The sequence below is a fragment of the Lepus europaeus genome, chromosome 19 (assembly GCF_033115175.1).
Source record: "Lepus europaeus isolate LE1 chromosome 19, mLepTim1.pri, whole genome shotgun sequence".
Lineage (NCBI taxonomy): Eukaryota > Metazoa > Chordata > Mammalia > Lagomorpha > Leporidae > Lepus > Lepus europaeus.
The window spans coordinates 71,055,505-71,076,749 of NC_084845.1; the positions used below are offsets into that span (position 1 = coordinate 71,055,505).

The 21,245-nt window shown below is 61.3% G+C and overlaps 1 protein-coding gene across 3 annotated transcripts in view; it reads right to left on the reverse strand.

Moving 5' to 3' along the window:
• Positions 1 to 325: 325 nt before the first annotated feature.
• Positions 326 to 21,245, reverse strand: part of KLHDC4 (kelch domain containing 4) — a 42,358-nt gene continuing 21,438 nt past the window's right edge. For 2 of the 3 annotated variants that reach the window (XM_062177541.1, XM_062177543.1), the window contains 7 exons: positions 19,095 to 19,187; positions 13,942 to 14,101; positions 6,599 to 6,674; positions 4,645 to 4,853; positions 3,365 to 3,773; positions 2,653 to 2,760; positions 326 to 666 (listed from right to left, as the gene is read on the reverse strand). In XM_062177541.1, coding sequence (XP_062033525.1) covers positions 563 to 666; positions 2,653 to 2,760; positions 3,365 to 3,773; positions 4,645 to 4,853; positions 6,599 to 6,674; positions 13,942 to 14,101; positions 19,095 to 19,187 — 1,159 coding nt within the window. In that variant the 3' untranslated portion in view covers positions 326 to 562. The remainder of the gene's footprint in view (positions 667 to 2,652; positions 2,761 to 3,364; positions 3,774 to 4,644; positions 4,854 to 6,598; positions 6,675 to 13,941; positions 14,102 to 19,094; positions 19,188 to 21,245) is intronic. The other variant, XM_062177542.1, reaches the window with a different exon arrangement.

The window sequence follows — 21,245 nt, forward strand, 5'->3', positions numbered from 1 at the left end:
AACGGGTGCCCTGCGTGGCGGGCAGGTGGCACTGGATGGAGGACGGCACAGGCCTTGTGGGTCAGCCTCCCTTCCTTCCTGCGTGCCTGGGGGCAGGGAGCGGGGGCTCTACTACCTGCTGCCCACAAGGTGGGCACAGGAGCTGCACTCCACCCAGGCAGCAAAAACCTCCACCCCGAGACCCAGAGTGAGCCCCGACAGAGGGCCGAGAGAGAAGCGAGACAGTGACGCAGGCCCTGGGCTGCCCTGGGCATCACAGCAGCAACGCCCCGCTTGACGACCACGTGTGCCCTGGCGGAGCCGTGGAAGGAAAAGGCCCACAACACGCAGCTCAGCCGCTTTTATTAGAGCAGAAACACTGGCTGTGCCGGGGCTGCCACAGACCATAAACCTGTGCTGCTCCTTCAGGTCCAGCTTTACCTCCACGACACCGAGACGCCCAGGGGACTCAGCCGCACCGCAGTCTGTCACGTGGGGCCCTTTAACTGGATCCTCAGCTTCCGTCGCGGCCCAGGCACGTGCAGCACGGCCCTGTGTGGTGAGGGCCACGGCCCAGCGGCCTTCACCTGGCGCCGCAGGGAGCCGGCGATGTCCCTTCCGCGGGGCGTCGGGCCGCATGCTGTCCGCGTCCTCTCTCTGTCGCCACCTCTGAGTGCGGGGGCTCTTCTCACGGGCCGAGAAAGAAACAGCGTCAGCAGGGAAGGCCTGGGCAGGCGCCGGCCTACACCACAGCCCCAGCACGCGGCCAGGCACACTCTGGAGGGCCACAGGGCGAGAACGGAAGCCCGGGCCGGCTGTCGTGGCGCAGCAGGGCAGGCCGCTGCCTGGGATGCACACACCCCTGTCGGGGAGCGGCTTCGAGTCTCGGCTCCACTGCCAATCTGACCACCTGCTAACGCTCCTGGGAAAGCAGCGGGCGACGGGCCACGAGCCTGGGCTCCTGCACCCATGAGGAGAGAACTGAGCGCCAAGTTCCTGGGTTCACCTGGCCCAGCCCTGCTGCTGGACACACTGGGCAGTGGAGCGGGGATGGATGCTCTCTGTCACTCTGCCAGACACATCAATCTTCTTTTTTTTAAACAAGTAAAAATTAAAATTTAGGCCTGGGACAGACGAGGTGGTACGTGAGATTAGGCTGCCACTAGCAACACCACAACCCATACCACGGTGCTGGTACCAATCCTGGCTCCTCTGCTTCTGATCCAGCTCCTGGCTATGCGCACCCTGGGAGGCAGGGGATGGAGGCCAAGCACACGGGATCCTGCCCCCCCCCCCCACGTGGGAGACCCAGATGGAGCTCCTGGCTATGTGCACCCTGGGAGGCAGGGGATGAAGGCCAAGTACACGGGATCCTGCCCCCCCCCCCCCCCACGTGGGAGACCCAGATGGAGCTCCTGGCTATGTGCACCCTGGGAGGCAGGGGATGAAGGCCAAGCACACGGGATCCTGCCCCCCCCCCCACGTGGGAGACCCAGATGGAGCTCCTGGCTATGTGCACCCTGGGAGGCAGGGGATGAAGGCCAAGCACACGGGATCCTGCCCCCCCCCGCCACGTGTGGGAGACCCAGATGGAGCTCCTGGCTATGTGCACCCTGGGAGGCAGAGGATGAAGGCCAAGCACACGGGATCCTGCCCCCCCCCATGTGGGAGACCCAGATGGAGCTCCTGGCTATGCGCACCCTGGGAGGCAGGGGATGAAGGCCAAGCACACGGGATCCTGCCCCCCCCACGTGGGAGACCCAGATGGAGCTCCTGGCTATGCGCACCCTGGGAGGCAGGGGATGAAGGCCAAGTACACGGGATCCTGCCCCCCCCCCCCCATGTGGGAGACCCAGATGGAGCTCCTGGCTATGTGCACCCTGGGAGGCAGGGGATGGAGGCCAAGTACACGGGATCCTGCCCCCCCCATGTGGGAGACCCAGATGGAGCTCCTGGCTATGTGCACCCTGGGAGGCAGAGGATGAAGGCCAAGCACACGGGATCCTGCCCCCCCCCCCCAATGTGGGAGACCCAGATGGAGCTCCTGGCTATGCGCACCCTGGGAGGCAGGGGATGAAGGCCAAGCACACGGGATCCTGCCCCCCCCCCCACGTGGGAGACCCAGATGGAGCTCCTGGCTCCTGGCTTCGGCCTGGCCCAGCCTTGGCTGTGTGAGGTTATTTGGGGAGGGAACCAGCAGAGGGAAGCTATCTGCATGACTCCCTGCCACTCTGCCTTTCAAATAAATAAAAAGAAGATTTATTTTAATTATTTGAAAGGCAGAGTGACAGAGAAAAAGAGGGAGAGACAGAGAGAGAGCTCTTGCATCTGCTGGTTCATTCCCCAAATGGTAGCAAAAGCCGGGGCTGGGCCAGGATGCAGCCAGGAGCTTCTTCTGGGCCCCCACGTGGGTGCGGGCCCCAGCACTCGGGCCGTCTCCACTGCGTTCCCAGGCGCACTACTAGCGGGAGCTGGGCTGGCGTGGAGGAGTCAGGACTGAACCAGCACCCACGTGGGATCCGAGCGCTGCAGGCCGGCGCCCGCTTGAAAAACCTGCGCTGCCTAACGAGGGCGTCTGCAAAATGAGGCCCAGTTTTACTGAACAAGCGGTGAAGATATAAAGCCTCTCACTCGACAGACAGGCCCGGGAGGGGCTGGGCACAGGCCACTCACCTTCCTCCTCTTCCTCTCCACTGTCCTCGTCGTCCTCCGACCCCTCGGCGCTCTCGGCTCCCTCACTGTCCTCGTCAGAGTCCGTCTCCCCCAGCCACTCCTGAGTTCCTTTCGGACCAGAGCAGACACACAGGCTCCTGGTGGGGCCTGGGACGCCAGGGCCGCTGCCCAGCAGTGCTGAGCCACTTCCTCAGAGGCTGCCCCTTTCTGTGTGAGACGCGCGCGTGCCAAGAACTCTAGCCCTTGGCGAAGAAAGTCTGCGAGCCCCGGCCTCAGAGCAGAGACGGGGAACAGTGGCAGGCTGGACGACCCCCGCGTGGCACGCCCGCTGGACACAGGGCGGCCAGTGCAGGCCCCGCACCTGTGCTGCAGCCTCGGCTCTCAGGCCACTGCTCCTGCTAACGTATCGGCCCTGCCCGGGGGCAGGGTGCCCTGAACGGCAGGCTCCGGTTTACCTCCCATCTCAGATCTTAAAGGCACGGTCCAGCAGCAGCTGAGGGTGACAGCAGCAAAGCTGGGGAGATGGCTGCGGTGGGGGCCCGGAGGCCTGGGCACTGTGGACCAGCACTGGCCTTGCCCGCAGCAGCGGGCACAGAGAGGCCGGAGTGGGGCTCTTGCTGGCACACAAACTGCTGTGCCCCTGGCAGCTCGGGCAGATGCCACCGAGCCTGGCGTCCTACCACCACCATCACCACCCCCACCGCCAGCTTACCTGGATCCACGTCCACCAGGACCTTCCACTCCTCCATCCTGTGCAGGTCCAGGCAGTACAGGTCCCCGAGGGTGACCTGGCGGTCACCGGCCTCAAACATGCCCCCGTAGAGGTACAGCAGCCCATGCTTCACGGCCAGCATGGCGTGGGAGCGTGGGCTGGGCCCGACCTCAGGCCCGCCGGCTGCCTCGGCCCCGTCCCCGTCTTCGTCCTCCTCCTGGGGCTGTCCCACCGGGCCCGGGGCCGCGAGCATCTGCTTGATGGTGACCACGGTGCCGTCCTCGGTCACCACCTCGCTGACCACCTCCAGGGGCTGCGGGGCGCTGGCTCCCCGGCTCTCCGGCTCACAGGGCCCTGCCAGGTCCTCCTTCTTGCCCCGCCTCCGTTTCCTCTTCTCTGACTTAGGGCCCTACGACAGAACAAGCGTGGGCAGTGAGCTGGCCAGCAGCCCTGACACGCGGATCTCAGGACGCAGGAGACGACACGCCCGCTGCGTGTCAGCTGCGCGCTCAGCCCTGGGCGGGGAACCCTGCCCCTCACACGGGGCGATGTGACGGCCCCAGGGACGCCAGGCAGTGCTCTGCCCTCAGCGGAGAGGCCTGTCCTGAGGAGTCCCGTCCACCGCCAACTGCTGCAGAGCCAAGACGCTGCCACACCGGTACCCTCTGCTGTCAGCAAGAGGATAAGGCAGGCCACAACCCCGCCCAGCAGTGGACCTACTCTTGCCCAGCGCGTCACGAGGGCCCTCCTGTCAGGGCACCGCCTGTCTCCCACTCCAGGGCAGAGCAGGTCAGGCCCTGCCATCCCAGGTCCCCTCCTGCCTCTCGTGAGATGGCCCCGGCCACACCCTCCCCAACCTTCCAGCCATCACCGCCATGCCCGAGACAACGAGGGCCCCTCGGCCTTTGAGCCTGGGCGCAGTGGACCTGACCGCCCCCAGGAACGCGCAGAGGCCCCGAGGTCGCAGCCCAGGACTGCGCCCGCAACGCTCTCAGACGCTGCACGTGGGCGCTTCCCCGCGGGCCTGGTGGCCACCAGAGGCCCCAGACAACTGGCTTCACTTCCTCCCGGGAGGGACCCTCAACCACACCCTGTGCGAGCTCACGCCGGGCAAGCTGAGGGCTGTGGCAGGGACAGGGATCCACCCCCCACCCCGGGAGCGCTCAGGCTCCAGGCCACAGGCCCCTTGCCAAGGAGGAGGCAGCGCTGCCATGCCAGGGGCTGAGGGCTCGGGGGCCCCGTGGAGCCATGGGGACGCACAGCCCTCAGGGCCTAGCTACCTTCAGCTGCCCCGCAAACCAGCGGTTCCTGGTGGCGTCGTAGAAGTGCAGGTCATTGAAGAAGTCGCCCTCCAGGCGCTCCTCCTCTTCCTCGTCACACACCCCCCCGAAGAGCAGCGTCTGCTGATTTGGGGCCACGGCCACCGAGAAGCCAGACCTCGGGCTGGGCTTCACTCCAGAGGGGTGAATGCGGGCCCACGTCCACTTCCCTGCGGGAGGCAGGGAGACGGTGAGGGCCGCGAACAGGCCGAGGTCAAGGGGCCAGGCCCACCGCGCCCCCTTCCTGATGACTGCGTGTCAGCCCCACAATGCCAGGGCAGGACCCAGACGCGGCTGGGAGGCGGCCCCTCAGCCAGGAGCAGGCAGCGCGCCGGGGAGGTCTCGAGAGGCCGTCCTGAGGCGCAGACCCTGAGCAGGGAGCAGGCAAAGCCCTGGGCGCAGCCCCTCTGTCCGGCTTCACACCAGACGGGCCCCGTCCCAGACCCCCAGCGCGGTCTCTGCTGTTTCTCCTCGGCCGCACTCCAGTGCGTGGCAGCTCCCAAGGTGCACCTGCGAGGCTGTGGGACAAATCTCCCACCACATCCGGAAAACTGAGACCAACAGACACTCAAGAAACACTTTCCAAACAGCTTGGGGTGGGGGTGGGGGTGCAGAAGCCAAACCACGGCAGCCCATCTGGGAGACAGGTCTGAGGCCCGGCTGCTGCCCCTGGGAAGGCAGCAGGAGGTGGCTCGGGTACCTGGGCCCCTCACCCGGGCGTGGCCCAGCCCTGGCTGTGGACACATGGGAAGGGAGCCACCTGGCAGATGAAGCTCTCCTGTTCTTTCTTCCCTCCTTCTCTTTTAAACAGATGAAAATGAACGTTTTTTAAGAAAACCTAATGGCAAGCAGTACTGTCCATCAGTGCACAGCCCAGCCACCAACAAGCCATGCGTCAGCTCCTTACAACGTCACCCTAGCACCTCAGGAGCCAGGGAAGCAGGAGGCGCCAGAGACCCACACACAGGCCAAGATCCACATGCTTCCAGCCCCACCAGCACGTGTGCTCACACGGCACGACGTTGCCCTGCAGCCAGAGGCAGCCCAGCCACCAGCTCCCCTCACGATGACCCCCACCCAGGTCACATCCATCCTCCCGGGAAGCACCAGCACAGGCATCCAAGGCCCCGGTGCGCGGCCCTGGCGGCCAGCCTCGCCCTATTTCCTGAGGGACCATGGCCCACCACCAGCAAGGACAAACAAGACACGGCTGGCGGGAGAGGCCCCTCGCTCCCCACCCCCCAGGGCCACACCTAGGCAGGGCTCCTGGGACTTCGGAGTCCTTGAGAGCCCATGAAAGGCCGCTACCGAGAAACGTTGGCCAGTCACCTAGAAGCCCGGCCTCCACGCAGGAACACAGAATGTCACAGAGCGTCTGGGCCGTCCAGGGTCACGCTAAGGGCTCACCCACGGTAATCCCACTTCGGCTTTTAAAAAAGCCCAAGAGACCATTACCGCTGCCCTGCGTTCTACCAGGAAACCGTATCCTCAGGCCCAAGTTAGCTGGGAACACAGCGACCGCGAGGCACCGAGGCTGCTGGCAGAGCTGTACCCAGCGCCGATTCCGCCCTGGTCCTCAGGGCAGGGGCCCACAGCATCCTGGGCCATTTTCCTGGAACTCCCCTGTTCACACACGAGCCCTTGCCTGGCCAGGGCTCCGGCCTGCTGACTCTCCAGACCCCGGCCCTGCGTGCTACTGCTCTCACGAAGATCACCCGTGGAGGTCACCTGCACTGCCCAGGGCACACCCGTGGGCCACTTCTGTGTCCAGACAGGCAGGCATTTAGGGAAAAGCACCCCTGGACGAGCAGGCTGGCCTCCAGCTCCGGGCAGTGCACGGCCAGTCCCCACCCGTCCACCAGAGCAGGGCGGGGGCAGAAGGCCCGCCCCCTGTGCCCCCTGTGCGCGCCAGTACCTTCTCTCCCGTCCTCCGGCTTCAGCAGGAACATGTCTGAGTGCTGGGTGCCGTGGTCCACGTCCTTCTTGACTCGCTACAAGACAAACAGAGCCGCGTGAGAACCGCACTGGAGCTCCTGCCACTGCCACAGCCTCCAAGCCTGCAGGCCCCCGGGGAGGACCAGGAGGGCCCACGTCACGGAGAAGCCGAGAGGTGACAGCTCCAAGGTGCTGCCAGCCGCTCCTCCTGGCACCCCAGCAGGTGTGATTCATCAGCTCAGAATGGGTGAACCTCAAAGTCTGCATTCCAGTGACCATCAACCATCAGGGAGGGAACACTCCAGAGCTCGGCCGTGTGTAGAAGGGGCTATGCCGGGAGCCACCCGGGACGTGGGCTCGCTCACTTGAACTCCTGTGTTCTCCAGTGCCATCATCCTTCCAACAATGGCTCCAGCCGCGCATAGCAACCTGCAGATGCCACTCACGGCCCACTTAGGGTGTTCTGAGCCTTGAAAGCAACAAAAGCCGCTTCTCTGCCCCTTGGTCTTCTGCTTCAGTGAGCCTCAGCACCCCCGCCCGTCTTCTGTGACGCCCACGTCCCAAGGCACCTGGGGCATCTGGGAAGGACTCGGAGAACGCTGGCCCAAGGTGGCGAGAGCAGCAGTCCCCTGGAATGCCTCCTCTGTGTTTGTACTATGAACTCAAAAGTGGAGTGAGAGGGAGAGTATCTCCTACCGCTTCCCAAATGCGCTAACAGCCAGGCTACACCAGGCAGAAGCCAGGAGCGCCACCCTGGTCTCCCATGTGGGTGGTAAGGACCCAGGTACTTGGGCCATGCCCTGCTGCCTCCCAGGCCTAACAGCAGGGGCTGGATTAGAAGCCAAGGAAGGGGCCCGTGCTGTAGCACAGCAGCTTAAAGCCTTGGCCTGCAGTGCCGGCATCCCATATGGGTGCCTGTTCGAGTCCCCGCTGCTCCACTTCCGATCCAGCTCCCTGCTATGGCCTGGGAAAGCAGCAGAACATGGTCCAAATCCTTGGTCTCCCACCCGCGTGGGAGACCCAGAAGGAGCTCCTGGCTCTTAGCTTCAATTCAGCTCAGCTCTGCCCACTGCGGCCATTTGGGAAGTGAACCAGAAGATGGAAGACCTCTCTCTGTGCTCTGTGATTCTTTCAAATAAATAAAATTTAAAAATCTTAAAAAAAAAAAGAAAAGAAAAGAACAAAACAGCAGCAGCAGCCGCCAAGGAAGACCCCGGAGGTGAGGCACCCTAGGTGGTACCCCGACTCACCACAGAGACCCCAGCTGGGATCATCCATCAGGGCTTTCACTGTGAAGTCACTGCCCCCCCTCACACGGGGCGGGGGGACGCTCCACCTCCCCCAGGGGCCGGCTTCTCCATAACTAACTTAGGGGTCCCCTCCTGGGAGGAGCAGCACTTGAGCCGGAGGGAGGTCACTCCCCAGGCCACGCTCCTGCTGGCCCTGCCCCCACAGCTCTCTAAGCCCTGCTCTGATGCACGTGGCTGCCGTGTGACCTGTGCGGGGCTCTTATGCCGCACACCCTTCCTAACGACCACCACGGCTCCACCCTGGCTCTGCAGCTCATCTGGACACGTGCGCACTCCAGACTGGGAAGGAAACGACGCAGGAACCCAGAGGTGTCGCGCCTCCACCGGAGCCTCCGTGCTGTGACAAGGCCACTCTGCTCTCTAGGGATGAGCCCCCGAAGCCGCTCAGGTGAGGCGTCCAGAAGCAACAGGCAACTCTCAGAGACGTCCTCTGGCCCAGCGTCAGCCTGGCACAGCACCAGCGGCGTCTCCACAACACCCCTGGCTGAGACACTGCAGCCAGAGCAGCCGAGATGGGAGGCTGGGAGACACTGGCTACCCACGACGCTCCCCAGCGGGCCCAACAGCAGCACTGACCACCTGCCTCAGCCACACATGCCCTGGCGGCAGGCCCGCTCACCTGGCTCCAGGACCTGACATCTGCACGGCTGGTTCCAGGGCCGGGCAGCGACTGCCAGGCAGTGGGGGCGGCGCTAAGGGGAGCAGGGCCTCAAGGCAACAGGACAGGGGCCCAGGATGCTGCTGCTCCCCCCGGGCCTCCCCACGTTCACCACCAGGGGCAGAGATGGGTTCCACAGAAAGGAGCAGGCTGCAGAGAAACCGCCCTCACTGAACCGGCCACAGCCTCGGCCAGCACCTCAAACCAGACCCGCCGGTGCGACTGCCCCTCCTGAGGGCTCCAGCGGCCCCAAGGACCTGCGCATGCTGCGGGCGGCACAGAGAGCAGGAGGGGGCCCCAGCCGCTGGCCTTGTCCCCGCGGGACGGCTGGACTGCTGGGCTTCCTGATCAAGGCCCCAAGACCCCCTGTGCGGAGCCCTGGGACCGTCTCCTGGGAGCTGGTCAACCTGACCTTCTACATAAGTCTGATGGGCTTCATCTGCTTCTGCTGATGAATAGAAAAATGAAGGCCGTGTCCCCGCAGCCGACCAACCACGCGGCCAGGACCAGAGTGGGAGCAGGGTGTCCCCACCCATTTCTCCTGCAACAGTCACGGCAGGCCCCCGCAGGAAACCCAGCATGGACGCTGCCCACTGCTCAGGAGCACCCAGGGGCAGAGGGGGTTTCCCCTGGTGTCCAGGGCGCAGCGGCTGGCTCCCGACACAGCCAGCGACACCTGCTTCCTTGCACACGGCACATGGCCGAAAGGAAGAAATGCAAAGCGGTCAGGGACATGCAGAGTCTAACAGCATCAGGGAGGAGCTGCCTGAGCAGCCGCGCAGCAGGACAGGTGCACCTGCTCAGCACACCTGCAGCAGGCGGCGCTCACTCGGGGGCACCGGCTAGAATCCCTGGCAGTAGATAGGCAGGGAAGCCCACAGTACTCAGAAATCAAACAACACTCTCAGTTCAAAACAAGAAACCGAGGGGGCAATCACAAAACACGAACATTCCTAACTTGCTGATAAAATTCATAGAGTGTAATTCAAACAACCTGCATTAGGAAAATTTCTAACTCCAAACATTTACACTCAAAAAGGACCCGACACTGGCCCGGGGTGGGCGCTGTGGCACAGAGGGCGAAGCACCTCTCACAGCAGGGTGTCCACTTCCAGTTCCAGCTGCTCCACACTTCGTCCAGCTTCCTGCCGATCGGCCGGGGAGGCAGGTGACGGTGGCTCCAGCACCTGGACACCAGCCTCCCACGGGCAGACCCAAGCGCAACTCCTGCCTCCTGGATTCCCGGCCAGCCCTGGCTGTAGCAGGCACGTGGGGAGTGAACCAGTGGACGGAAGATCTCTCCCACTCAAATAAAAAATTATAAAAAAAAAAAGTCGCCTCAAAGTGAAGCTTGAAAGAGCAGAGAGAGGGCTGGGTAACCGGGGCAAGAGCTTCCGCTTCCAGGCCTGTCCGTCAGAGCCGGCCACAGGAAGGGAGGCGAGAAGCTCCTCAGACAGACTGGACAGACGCTCACCCCTGGCGAGGCAGCAACCCCACAGCTTTAAAACAGGAGAGAACACGCCAACAACTCTCCACCGGCAAATCTGGCGACAAGACGAACGGGGCAGCTCACTGAAAAACCTGGCCAGCCCCAAACCCACTGAGGAAACGGCACAGTCGTCACACGCCTCTGGACAGAGACCTTCCAGGCAGCTGGCTGCAACGGTAGACGCCACGGGCACCCAGGGAATCAGCACCAGCCACCTGACAGCTCTGTCCCGACAGGACCCCCGCCCACCCTCGTGGGAGGCAAGGAGAGCCCAGTGAGTCCTGCCAGGAGCAGAGAGAGCCCCAGGGCAGGCCCTCACTCAGAACACCAGCGGCCCCAGACCACAGACCGAGGAGGGCGCGTCACACCAGCACACGCTCCGCCCACCGTGGGGAAAGCAGCCAGGGTGACGACCAGTCAGCCCACTGCCGACCCCCTCGGGAAAGGCAGACAACAGACGCGGCATGGTTCAAGACCAATTCCCAGCACGGACCTTGGGGCCTGCAGGACGTCGTGCTCTGAGCAGCAGCACCGTGGTGTGGAGCTGAGGGCGCGGTTCAGAACGCATGCCTGCCACACTGAAGGGCTTGGGTTCGAGTGCTGCCTCTACTTCTGTTCCAGCTTCTTGCCAGTGCACGTCTTAGGAGGAGCAGGTGCTGAGTCGAGTCCTTGGCTCCCTGCCACCCATGCGGGAGAGCCAGAGTGAGTCCCAGGCTCCTAGCTGTGGCCTGGCCAGCCCTGCCTGCCGTGGGTATCTGAGGCGTGAACTGGTGGATGGAAGCTGTCACTCTGCCTTTAAATAAATCGACAGCAAGGCACGGTGCCCAGTCTCCTACGGTGGAGAACGGCCTGAGGTCCACCCTGTGCGTCTGTGTGCCGCGCTGAGGCCTGCCCATCAAAGCTCACAGCCTCAAGGAAGCAAGGAAGCCGTCCCTGCACACCGCTCTCCCAAGGCCGCAAGACCACAACCTACACGGTGAACACACGCAAAGTAAAATGTGCTTGCACTGGCAGCAACCAACTGGAAGGTGCTACCTCCATCAAGTCCACTCACGTCTGCATCAACGAGCAAAAATCTAACCAAACGGGCGTTAAGACACAGCCACAGAAACTGAAGAAAACTGGAACACGTGGAGACGGTTCGTACAGACGTCCAGGCCCCACAGCCACGCACAGTTCTCAGCCCTGGCCACCACTCCCAGCAGGCTGCAGGGTGCGGACTGTCCTGAACACCACTCCCGGGGCAGCGACTGACAGCCCGACACTCAGCGTTCCGAAGAAAGGCTAAGACCTGGAACGGCGGGACACGAAGAGGCTGGCTGGCCTCCCTGCCCGACTCAAGATGTCGCTTCAGACGACTGGGGCCAGTGTCCCCCACGGCAGGAAGACGAGCAGAGGACCCAGACACTGACCAACGCACGCTTCATCTGCCTTTCACACTGGCCGCCAGAGCACCCACGGGGAAAAGGTGACAACAAGCGGCCCTGGAATAAATTACCGTCTTCGGGACAGACCCAGGCAGCTCAGCGCCTCCCTAACCTACTGACCACAGAGCTAGAGCCAGCCACCTGCAGAGAGAAACCTGAGAAATCTCCATCACTCCAAGTAAACAAGGCCTCCTCCGGCAGAACAATCATTAGAAGGCAAGGGGTCGGCGCCGCGGCTCACTAGGCTAATCCTCCACCTGCGGCGCCGGCACCCCGGGTTCTAGTCCCGGTTGGGGCGCCGGATTCTGTCCCGGTTGCTCCTCTTCCAGGCCAGCTCTCTGCTGTGGCCCGGGAAGGCAGTGGAGGATAGCCCATGTGCTTGGGCCCTGCACCCACATGGGAGACCAGGAGAAGCACTTGGCTCCTGGCCAGCCGTGCCAGCCGTAGCGGCCATTTGGAGGGGTGAACCAACGGAAGGAAGATCTTTCTCTCTGTCTCTAACTCTGCCTATCCAAAAAAAAAAAAAAAAAGGCGGCAAGGGCTTCTGAAACCTGGCTGCCAGCTGGGAGGAGAGAAAGACGCACACCCCCCTAAAGGACCCCTGCAACCCAGGAACAAAACCACAGCCCACTGAATACAGCCAGAGACAGGAAGACACTCCCAGGAAGATGCACGGTCGACCGACAAGTGCCTCACATCAGCAGAGATCGGAAAACCATGAATGAGAGCCACAGGGAGAAGCTGCCACAGGACGGCCAACACGCACACGGAACAGGGTGTGGAGCCAGCAGACGCTCAGGGATCTTCTGTGCAACCGCTGCCAGGCCTGTGGGGCCACTCCTCGGTGTTCGCCGGCTGACAAAGCTGCAGCCACGCAGAGGCCTGGAGCAAAGTGCACACGACAGGCAGAGGCTGGCCTCGGCCCGGGTGCGGCCCAGGGAGCCGAAGCCTGCCATGGAGCAATCACACACGTCAGGACAGACGACGTGTTCCACACAGAAGACGTGTTCCACACAGAAGACGTGTACCACAGACCACACGTGTTCCACAGACCACACGTGTTCCAGACGACATGTTAAACAGAGATGACATGTTCCACGGACCACACGTGTTCCAGACGACATATTCCACATACGACGTGTTCCACAGACCACACATGTTCCACGGACCACACGCTGGACCCCACGTCCATCAGCAACTCTCTCACAGGCAAACCCAACGCAACAGAAAACCACAACAGCAACCACCCCTGGGCCGACTGTGCGTCTGTGACGGCCACCAGCAAACACCCAACAGGAAGCTGGATTTATACCAGCGCACACCTCACACCTCTACGTCTGAGTTCAGGCCCAAGTTCAGACTGTGCCACACTGGAGGTCCCCCGACAGTGGGGAACCACACACAGCACTGCCCACGCTCAGTCCCCCACAGTGGGGAACCACACACAGCACTGCCCACGCTCAGTCCCCCGCAGTGGGGAACCACACACCGCACAGCCCACGCTCAGTCCCCCACAGTGGGGAACCACACACAGCACTGCCCACGCTCAGTCCCCCGCAGTGGGGAACCACACACAGCACTGCCCACGCTCAGTCCCCCGCAGTGGGGAACCACACACAGCACGGCCCACGCTCAGTCCCCGACAGTGGGGAACCACACACAGCACTGCCCACGCTCAGTCCCCGACAGTGGGGAACCACACACAGCACTGCCCACGCTCAGTCCCCCGCAGTGGGGAACCACACACAGCACGGCCCACGCTCAGTCCCCCGCAGTGGGGAACCACACACAGCACGGCCCACGCTCAGTCCCCCGCAGTGGGGAACCACACACAGCACTGCCCACGCTCAGTCCCCCGCAGTGGGGAACCACACACAGCACTGCCCACGCTCAGTCCCCCGCAGTGGGGAACCACACACAGCACGGCCCACGCTCAGTCCCCCGCAGTGGGGAACCACACACAGCACGGCCCACGCTCAGTCCCCCGCAGTGGGGAACCACACACAGCACGGCCCACGCTCAGTCCCCCGCAGTGGGGAACCACACACAGCACTGCCCACGCTCAGTCCCCCGCAGTGGGGAACCACACACCGCACTGCCCACGCTCAGTCCCCCGCAGTGGGGAACTTCTAGGTAGTCACCGCCTGCTCGGAGAGCACTCAATGGTGAGAAACCACCAGCAATGACCACCTTCAGCTTAGGGTCCTGAGTAGCAGAACCCACACAGCAGTCCCCGCCCCTGGCTTAGGAACAAACCATCCCCAAGGCAGAACCACTCCTCCTACAGGGTTCTGGGGGACGCGGGTCAGAGGTGGCATGCTCTTTAACATCCCAGAACGTTCAAGGAGGAACACGTGGGCACCACTTCCCATCAACGCCACGAGACTGCTGAACCTGCAGCCGGCAGCCTCCTGCCCTGGCCCACGCCCCAGCTCTCACCTGCTTCGAGTAGCCCCCATAGACGACAATGCCGCCCTGGGGGGTGACGGACATCTGGCAGCCTGACCTGGGCGTGGGCCCAGTTCCGGAAGGGCACAGCTTGCTCCACGTGAAGGTGTCCAGATTGAAGGCATACACGTCGTTGTAGTAGATGTAGTCCCTGGTCAGACAAAGAATGCGAGCCACCGTGGTCGGTGACAATGGGAAGACACGGCAACACAAGGACAAAGTCTGGGGTGCTGGTCGGGAGCTGGTGGTGAAGACGCCAGTCAGGATGCTGGGGGCCACGGTCCCACCCTGAGGCAGCTGGGCTGGATTCCAGGCTTCCTGTAATGCAAACCAGGGAGGCAGCATCGGGGGCCACTGGGAGACCCGGCCGGCACTCCCAGCTCCTGGCTTCACCTGGCCCAGCCCCACCTGCTGTGGAGTGGGGCCACGGGAGACCCGGCCGGCACTCCCAGCTCCTGGCTTCACCTGGCCCAGCCACACCTGCTGTGTGGAGTGGGGCCATGGGAGACCCGGCCGGCACTCCCAGCTCCTGGCTTCACCTGGCCCAGCCACAGCTGCTGTGGAGTGGGGCCATGGAGACCCGGCCGGCACTCCCAGCTCCTGGCTTCACCTGGCCCAGCCACACCTGCTGTGGAGTGGGGGCCATGGAGACCCGGCCGGCACTCCCAGCTCCTGGCTTCACCTGGCCCAGCCCCACCTGCTGTGGAGTGGGGGCCATGGAGACCCGGCCGGCACTCCCAGCTCCTGGCTTCACCTGGCCCAGCCCCACCTGCTGTGGAGATCTGGGGAGGAAAACAGCTCACAAGAGAACTCTTGTCTTCTTGCTTCTCTCTTCCTCTTAAAAATTTTTTTAAATAACTTAAAAAATTAAAAAGTAAACCTGATTTAAATTAAAGGTAAGCTTTCTATCATTTTTCTAAGCTATCTGTTTAAATTCACATGAAAGACGGCAAGCACGTGCGAGCTTGCACTGGCAAACTAACAACCGCGCTGGCTCACGGAGGCGAGAACCTGAACCCACAGTCCCGCAGTCCTCACTACCGACAGAGCCACTGCCTGCAGAACGACGCTGGGACACTCCGGGCACAACTGCCGGACAGCAGGGAGGCACCCATGTCAGTGCATCCACAGAACACACCCACAGTGTGCCAACACCCAGACCAGACCGCGGACAGGACTGGAGGACGGCAAGGGGCCAGAGCGAAGGAGAGCCTGTGTGTGCTCCAGCACAGCAGGGCGGCATCCTGAGGCTCCCCAAGGCCGTGCCCTGCGACTCACACCCGAGGACTTGGGCTCTACGGGCACTCGAGAAAGGCGCCAACACGCTGGCTGCGGGACTCGACTGTCCCAGGGAGAAGCACAGAGCACACGGCTGCCGCGAAACAAGAAACAGACCACACACTGTTCACGCTGCACCCGAAACGCCCAAGTCTGGGCTCAGGGCAAACCCGCACAGAGCCCACAGCCACGCAGAGCAGCCACAAGGCCGGCCTGCTCTGCTGAGCTCACCCAGCGCCACAGGCTCGCCAGTGTCATGAAGACATTTTATTTATTTGAGACATCGAGTCACAGAGACAGGGACAGACAGAGATCTTCCATCTGCTGGTTCATTTCCCAAATGGCCACCACAGCCAGATCTGGGCCAATCCAGACCAGGGAGCCAGGGGCTTCTTCTAGGTCTCCCATGTGGATACAGGGCCTAAGCACTTGAGCCATCTTCCACTGCCTTCCCAGACCATAGCAGACAAATGGATCGGAAGAGGATCAGCCAGGACACAAACTGGTGCCGTAGGCAGAGGCTTAGCTCACTACGCCACAGCGCTGGACCCTGCTCCACTTCTGATCCAGCTCCCTGCTACTGCACCTGGGAAAGCAGTGGAGGCGACTAGAATGTTTGGGCCCTGTGCGCACATGGGAGACCCGGATGGAGTTCTAGGCTTCTGGCTTTGGACTGGCCCAGCTATCTGGGAACTGAACCAGGGATGGAAGATCTTTCTCCGTGTCTCCTCTTCTCTGTCTTTCCCAATCTGTAACTGCCTTCAAATAAGTGAGTCTTTAAGAAGGAAGAGCGGCAACTGGCCCGCAGAGCGCCGCTCGTGCCCCCGCACCTCTCCCAGGACGTGCACTGCCTGCCCACAGCCGAGGGCCTGTCGGAAAACCGCTTTGAAAGCCTCGCTGCGTTGTGCTGCTGCTCGGGCTCAGGCTTCACACTGCAAATTCCCAGTGAAGAAACCCTGTCGTGCGTGTGAGATCAACAGCAAATGCTCTGAGGAAAACTCGAGAAAGCTGGCATTTAAAGGTCAAGCTCATGTTTAACAGACGGTGACTGCGCGTCTTCCAGTAGCTTCATATTTTCTGTTTGAAATATTCCCTCAATAATTTTAAGATAACAACTGCTTTGCAAAACACTGATCTGGGCGGTGCTGTGGCGCAGTGGGTTAATACTCCGCCTGCAGCGCCGGCATCCCATACGGGCACCAGTTCCTGTCCCGGCAGCTCCTCTTCCGATCCAGCTCTCTGCTATGGCCTGGGAAAACAGCAGAGGATGGCCCAAGCGCTTGGGCCCCTGTACCCACGTGGGAGACCCAGAGAAAGCTCCAGGCTCCTGGCTTCGGATCAGCCCAGCTCCAGCCGTTGTGGGCACTTAGGGGAGTGAACCAGCGGATGGAAGACCTTTCTGTCTCTCCTTCTGTCTGTAACTCTACAAACAAAAACAAGAACAAAAACCTGCGGCACCGGGTGAGTTTAGCAGAGCGCAGGCCAGCCTTGTGGCTGCTCTGCGTGGCTGTGGGCACTGTGTGGGTTTGTTCCCATACGGGCACTGGTTTGTGTCCCAGCTGCTTCTCTTCCGATCCAGCTCTCTGCTGTGGCCTGGGAAAGCAGCAGCAGATGACCCACATGGGAGACCCGGAGGAAGCTCCTGGCTCAGATCGGTCCAGCTGCAGCCGCTGCGGCCATTTGAGGAGACAGACATCAGCAGACAGAAGCCCGCTCTCTCTGCCTCTGCCTCTCTGTAACCCTGGCCTTTCCAATAAAGGAATAAATGTTCTAAAAGAGAAACACTGACCCGAAGACAGCCGGAAGTTTAAACCAGTGCAGCTGTGACCTGCACTCGCAAAGCCTGCAGTGCCCACTTAGCCCAGGCCCTGAGTGAGCGCGCTGACGCCCTGTGCCTGCGTCCCGACAGCTGCTCCTCACGCCGCGCGCCTGTCCCTGTCTTCTGTCAGCACATAATGCCTGCCTCTTTCTCGCGCATCAAGTCCTCACGAAGTCCAAACTCTTCTCCAAACTCACAACACTCAACCAAGCACCTGGCGGCACAAAGAGGCACAAAGAGGCACAAAGAGGCACACCGACGGCGAGCAGAGAAAGGACCACGGCCGACGAGGCCGACCACGGCCGACGGCTGTGCCAGGACGGCTCTGCTGCTCCTCACCTTCAACCCGGGACAGTCGTCCGTGCCACTGCAGCCTGGTCTTGGCAAAGAGCAGAAACACTTGCTGCACTGCCCCCCCCCCCCCGGGAGCGTTCCTTATTTAAAGTGAAGTACACTCTTCAAAGTCTCTCCCTCAAGAAGCATTCCAGAGTTCAGAATCTCCTGGGGCCTGGCGTGGCACGGCGGGGTAAGCCGGCCCTTTCCACACCAGCATCCCGTACTGCAGTGCCGTCTGAGGACCCGCTGCTCCTCTTCCAATCCAGCTCCCTGCTAATGCCAAGAACTCAGGCCCCACACCCGTGGTGGGAGACCTCTGGATGGAAGTCTAGGCTCCTGGCTTCAGCACAGGGTATTGCACGCTTTGGGGGAGGCACCACAGGGTGAAGACCTCCCTCCCTCTCACCCCGCCCCTCTGTCACTGTGCCTTCCAAATAGATAGATCTGTAAAAACAAAGTGTGACCTTAGATCCCATGAAGAAAAGCCGAAGCCTGAAATGCACCCAAGCTGGCCCTCTGTCTCAGCCACTCCTCACCCCAGCGCCGACCTCCTCACTCACCCCAGCACCGCCCTCCTCACTCACCCCCACCCCCACCCTCCTCCTCACCCCCAGCACCGCCCTCCTCACTCACCCCCACCCCCACCCCCCTCACTCACGCCCACCCCCACCCTCCTCCTCACCCCCAGCACCGCCCTCCTCACTCCCCCCCCAGCACCGCCCTCCTCACTCACTCACCCCCAGCACCGCCCTCCTCACTCACCCACCCCCAGCACCACCCTCCTCACTCACCCCCCAGCACCGCCCTCCTCACTCACCCCCAGCACCACCCTCCTCACTCACCCACCCCCAGCACCACCCTCCTCACTCACCCACCCCCAGCACCGCCCTCCTCACTCACTCACCCCCAGCACCGCCCTCCTCACTCACTCACCCCCAGCACCGCCCTCCTCACTCACTCACCCCCAGCACCGCCCTCCTCACTCACTCACCCCCAGCACCGCCCTCCTCACTCACCCCCACCCCCACCCTCCTCACTCACCCCCACCCCCACCCTCCTCACTCACCCCCAGTACCGCCCTCCTCACTCAACCCCCAGCACTGCCTGAATGCATTTTTGTGGACCAAGAATTACCAGGAAAACACCTGTGCAGGTGGATTCCCAATGTGACACGTGTGTGCGTGATGCCACCCCAAGGAGCAACAACTTCTGTGCTGTTTCACCAGAAAGAAACAAGGGGGCAGGGAGGCCCTGAACGACAGCCGCCACTCGGACACGTCCGGGATGTGGCAGTCACTGCTCTCCCGAGAAAGGTCTTCACCGGGGTCCACGGGAGGCTCCCCGGTGAGCAGCACCGGCGTCACCAGGGAACTTGGGGAAGTGCAGATTCTAGGCCACCTCCAGGCCCGCTGAGCCAGAGCTGGGCAATCAGTTCCAACAAGCCTGACCCCAGCTCAGGGCCCGGAGTCCCATCTCAGACAGGACTGGCCAATCAGCAACGACTGAGAACGTCAAGGAGAAAGCAGAGCCGTGAGGCCCTCCCAAGTGCACAGCCCCTCCAAGTCCAGGGCCTGGGTGGCTGCCAGGCTGCCCCGCAGGGAGCTGGCCCTCAGGCAGGCGGGCATCACCCTCCTGGGCATGCACACACCCTCCCCCAGGAAGTCCACCCCGCTCTGCTCCAGCAGAGCCACATTTTCCTGACAGCACCAACCTTGCACTCTCATGGAAGCCACCGAAAAGGATCAGGTGCCTCTTCCAGGCAACCATCCGATGTCCGCTCCGACCCGATGGACCCCCTGGGGCTCTAAAAGGAAGGGAAAAGATTAAAAAGGTGTTGAATCTCTCGTCGTTTTTACTTCTTTAACAGTTGTAAAAATTTTTTTTTTTTAATAAAGATTTGTTTATTTGAAAGGCAGAGTTACAGAGAGAGAGGTAGAGACAAAGAGAGAGAGGTCTTCCATCTGCTGGTTATTCCCCCAATGGCTACAACGACCAGGGCTGGGCCAGGCCAAAGCCAGAAGCTTCTTCAAGGTCTTCCACGTGGATGCAGGGGCCCAAGGACTTAGGCCATCCTCTGCTGCTTTTCCCAGGTGCATTGGCAGGGAGCTGGATCAGAAGTGGAGCAGCTGGGACTTGAACGGGCGCCCACATGGGATGCTGGCACTGCAGGCTGGGGCTTTAACCCACTGCACCACAGTGTCAGCCCCCATAACATCTTTTTATTTATTGGAGAGTCAGAGAGATAGAGACGGACAAAGTGAGTTCCAATGCATTTGTTCACTTCCTAAACGCCCCCAGTCGCCGGGACAGGAGACAGGAGCCGAGAACTCGTCCAGGTCTCACAGGCCAACGTTAAGAACCCAACCAGCTGAGCCCTCACCGCTGCTCCCAAGGTCTGCACTAGAAGTGGCGCTGAGCCGGAGTCAGAACCAACCAGGCACTTGGTCTCGGCGCCTGTGCCTTCGCCACCAGGCTAAAACGCCCACGTTCCAGTCGCTTCTCAAAAAGAATTTTCATGCTGATTTCTGTTTTACAAGCACTTACAAAGCCATTCTGTTAAAGAGTATTGCTACTTTAAAACTTCTAGAAGAAAACAAGATACAGTTTCTAAACTCTCGGAAGCTAAGGACTCTCTCAGCAAGCACAAGACAAACCAGAACCCATCAACATAGGAAATCTCGAAACACCACTAACAAGTAATAAGACAGGCTGGGGCTTGCACGGTGGCGCAGCGGGTAAAGCCACTGCCTGCAGAGCCGGCCTCCCATCTGGGCGCTGGTTTGGATCCAGGCTGATCCACTTCAGAGTTAGCTCTCTGCTATGGGCCCCTGCACCTGCGTGGGAGACCTGGAAGAAGCTCCTGGCTTCGGATCGGCGTAGCTCCGGCCACTGCAGCCAACTGGAGAGTGAACCAGTGGATGGAAGACCTCTCTCTCTGCTTCTCCTTCTCTCTTTGTGTAACTTTTTTTTTTTTTTTTATTTGGCAGGTAGAATTATAGAAAGTGAGAGAGACAGCGATAAAGGTCTTCCTTCCGTTGATTCACTCCCCAAATGGCCCCACAGCTGGCGCTGCGCCAATCTGAAGCCAGGAGCCAGGTGCTTCCTCCCGATCTCCCATGCGGGTGCAGGGCCAAAGGACCTGGGCCATCCTCCACTGCCTTCCTGGGCCACAGCAGAGAGCTGGAATGGAAGAGAAGCAACTGGGACTAGAACCCAGTGCCCATATGGGATGCCGGCACTGCAGGCTGAGGATTAACCAAGTGAGCCACAGCGCCAGCCCCGTTTAACTCTTTCAAATAAATAAATAAATCTAAAAATAATTAAATAAAAAGTAAGAAAGGCAAGTCAGAGATGGGGAGAAAACAGTTTCACATACAACTGACAAAGACTTGAACCCAGAATGTACAAAGAATCCTACCTCGGCCGGCGCCGCGGCTCACTAGGCTAATCCTCCGCCTGCCGCGCCGGCACACCAGGTTCTAGTCCCAGTCGGGGCACCGGATTTTGTTCCGGTTGCCCCTCTTCCAGGCCGGCTCTCTGCTGTGGCCAGGGAAGGCAGTGGAGGATGGCCCAAGTGCTTGGGCCCTGCACCCGCATGGGAGACCAGGAGGAAGCACCTGGCTCCTGGCTTCGGATCAGCGCGGTGCGCCAGTCGCAGCGGCCATTGGAGGGTGAACCAATGGCAAAGGAAGACCTTTCTCTCTGTCTCTCTCTCTCACTGTCCACTCTGCCTGTCAAAAAAAAAAAAAAAAACCAGAATCCTACCTCACCAGTAATACAGACAATTCAATGAAAATACAGACAAAAGCTTTGAACAGAAAGTCAGATACAAGAAAGTGGAAAAAAACAAAAAATGAATAAA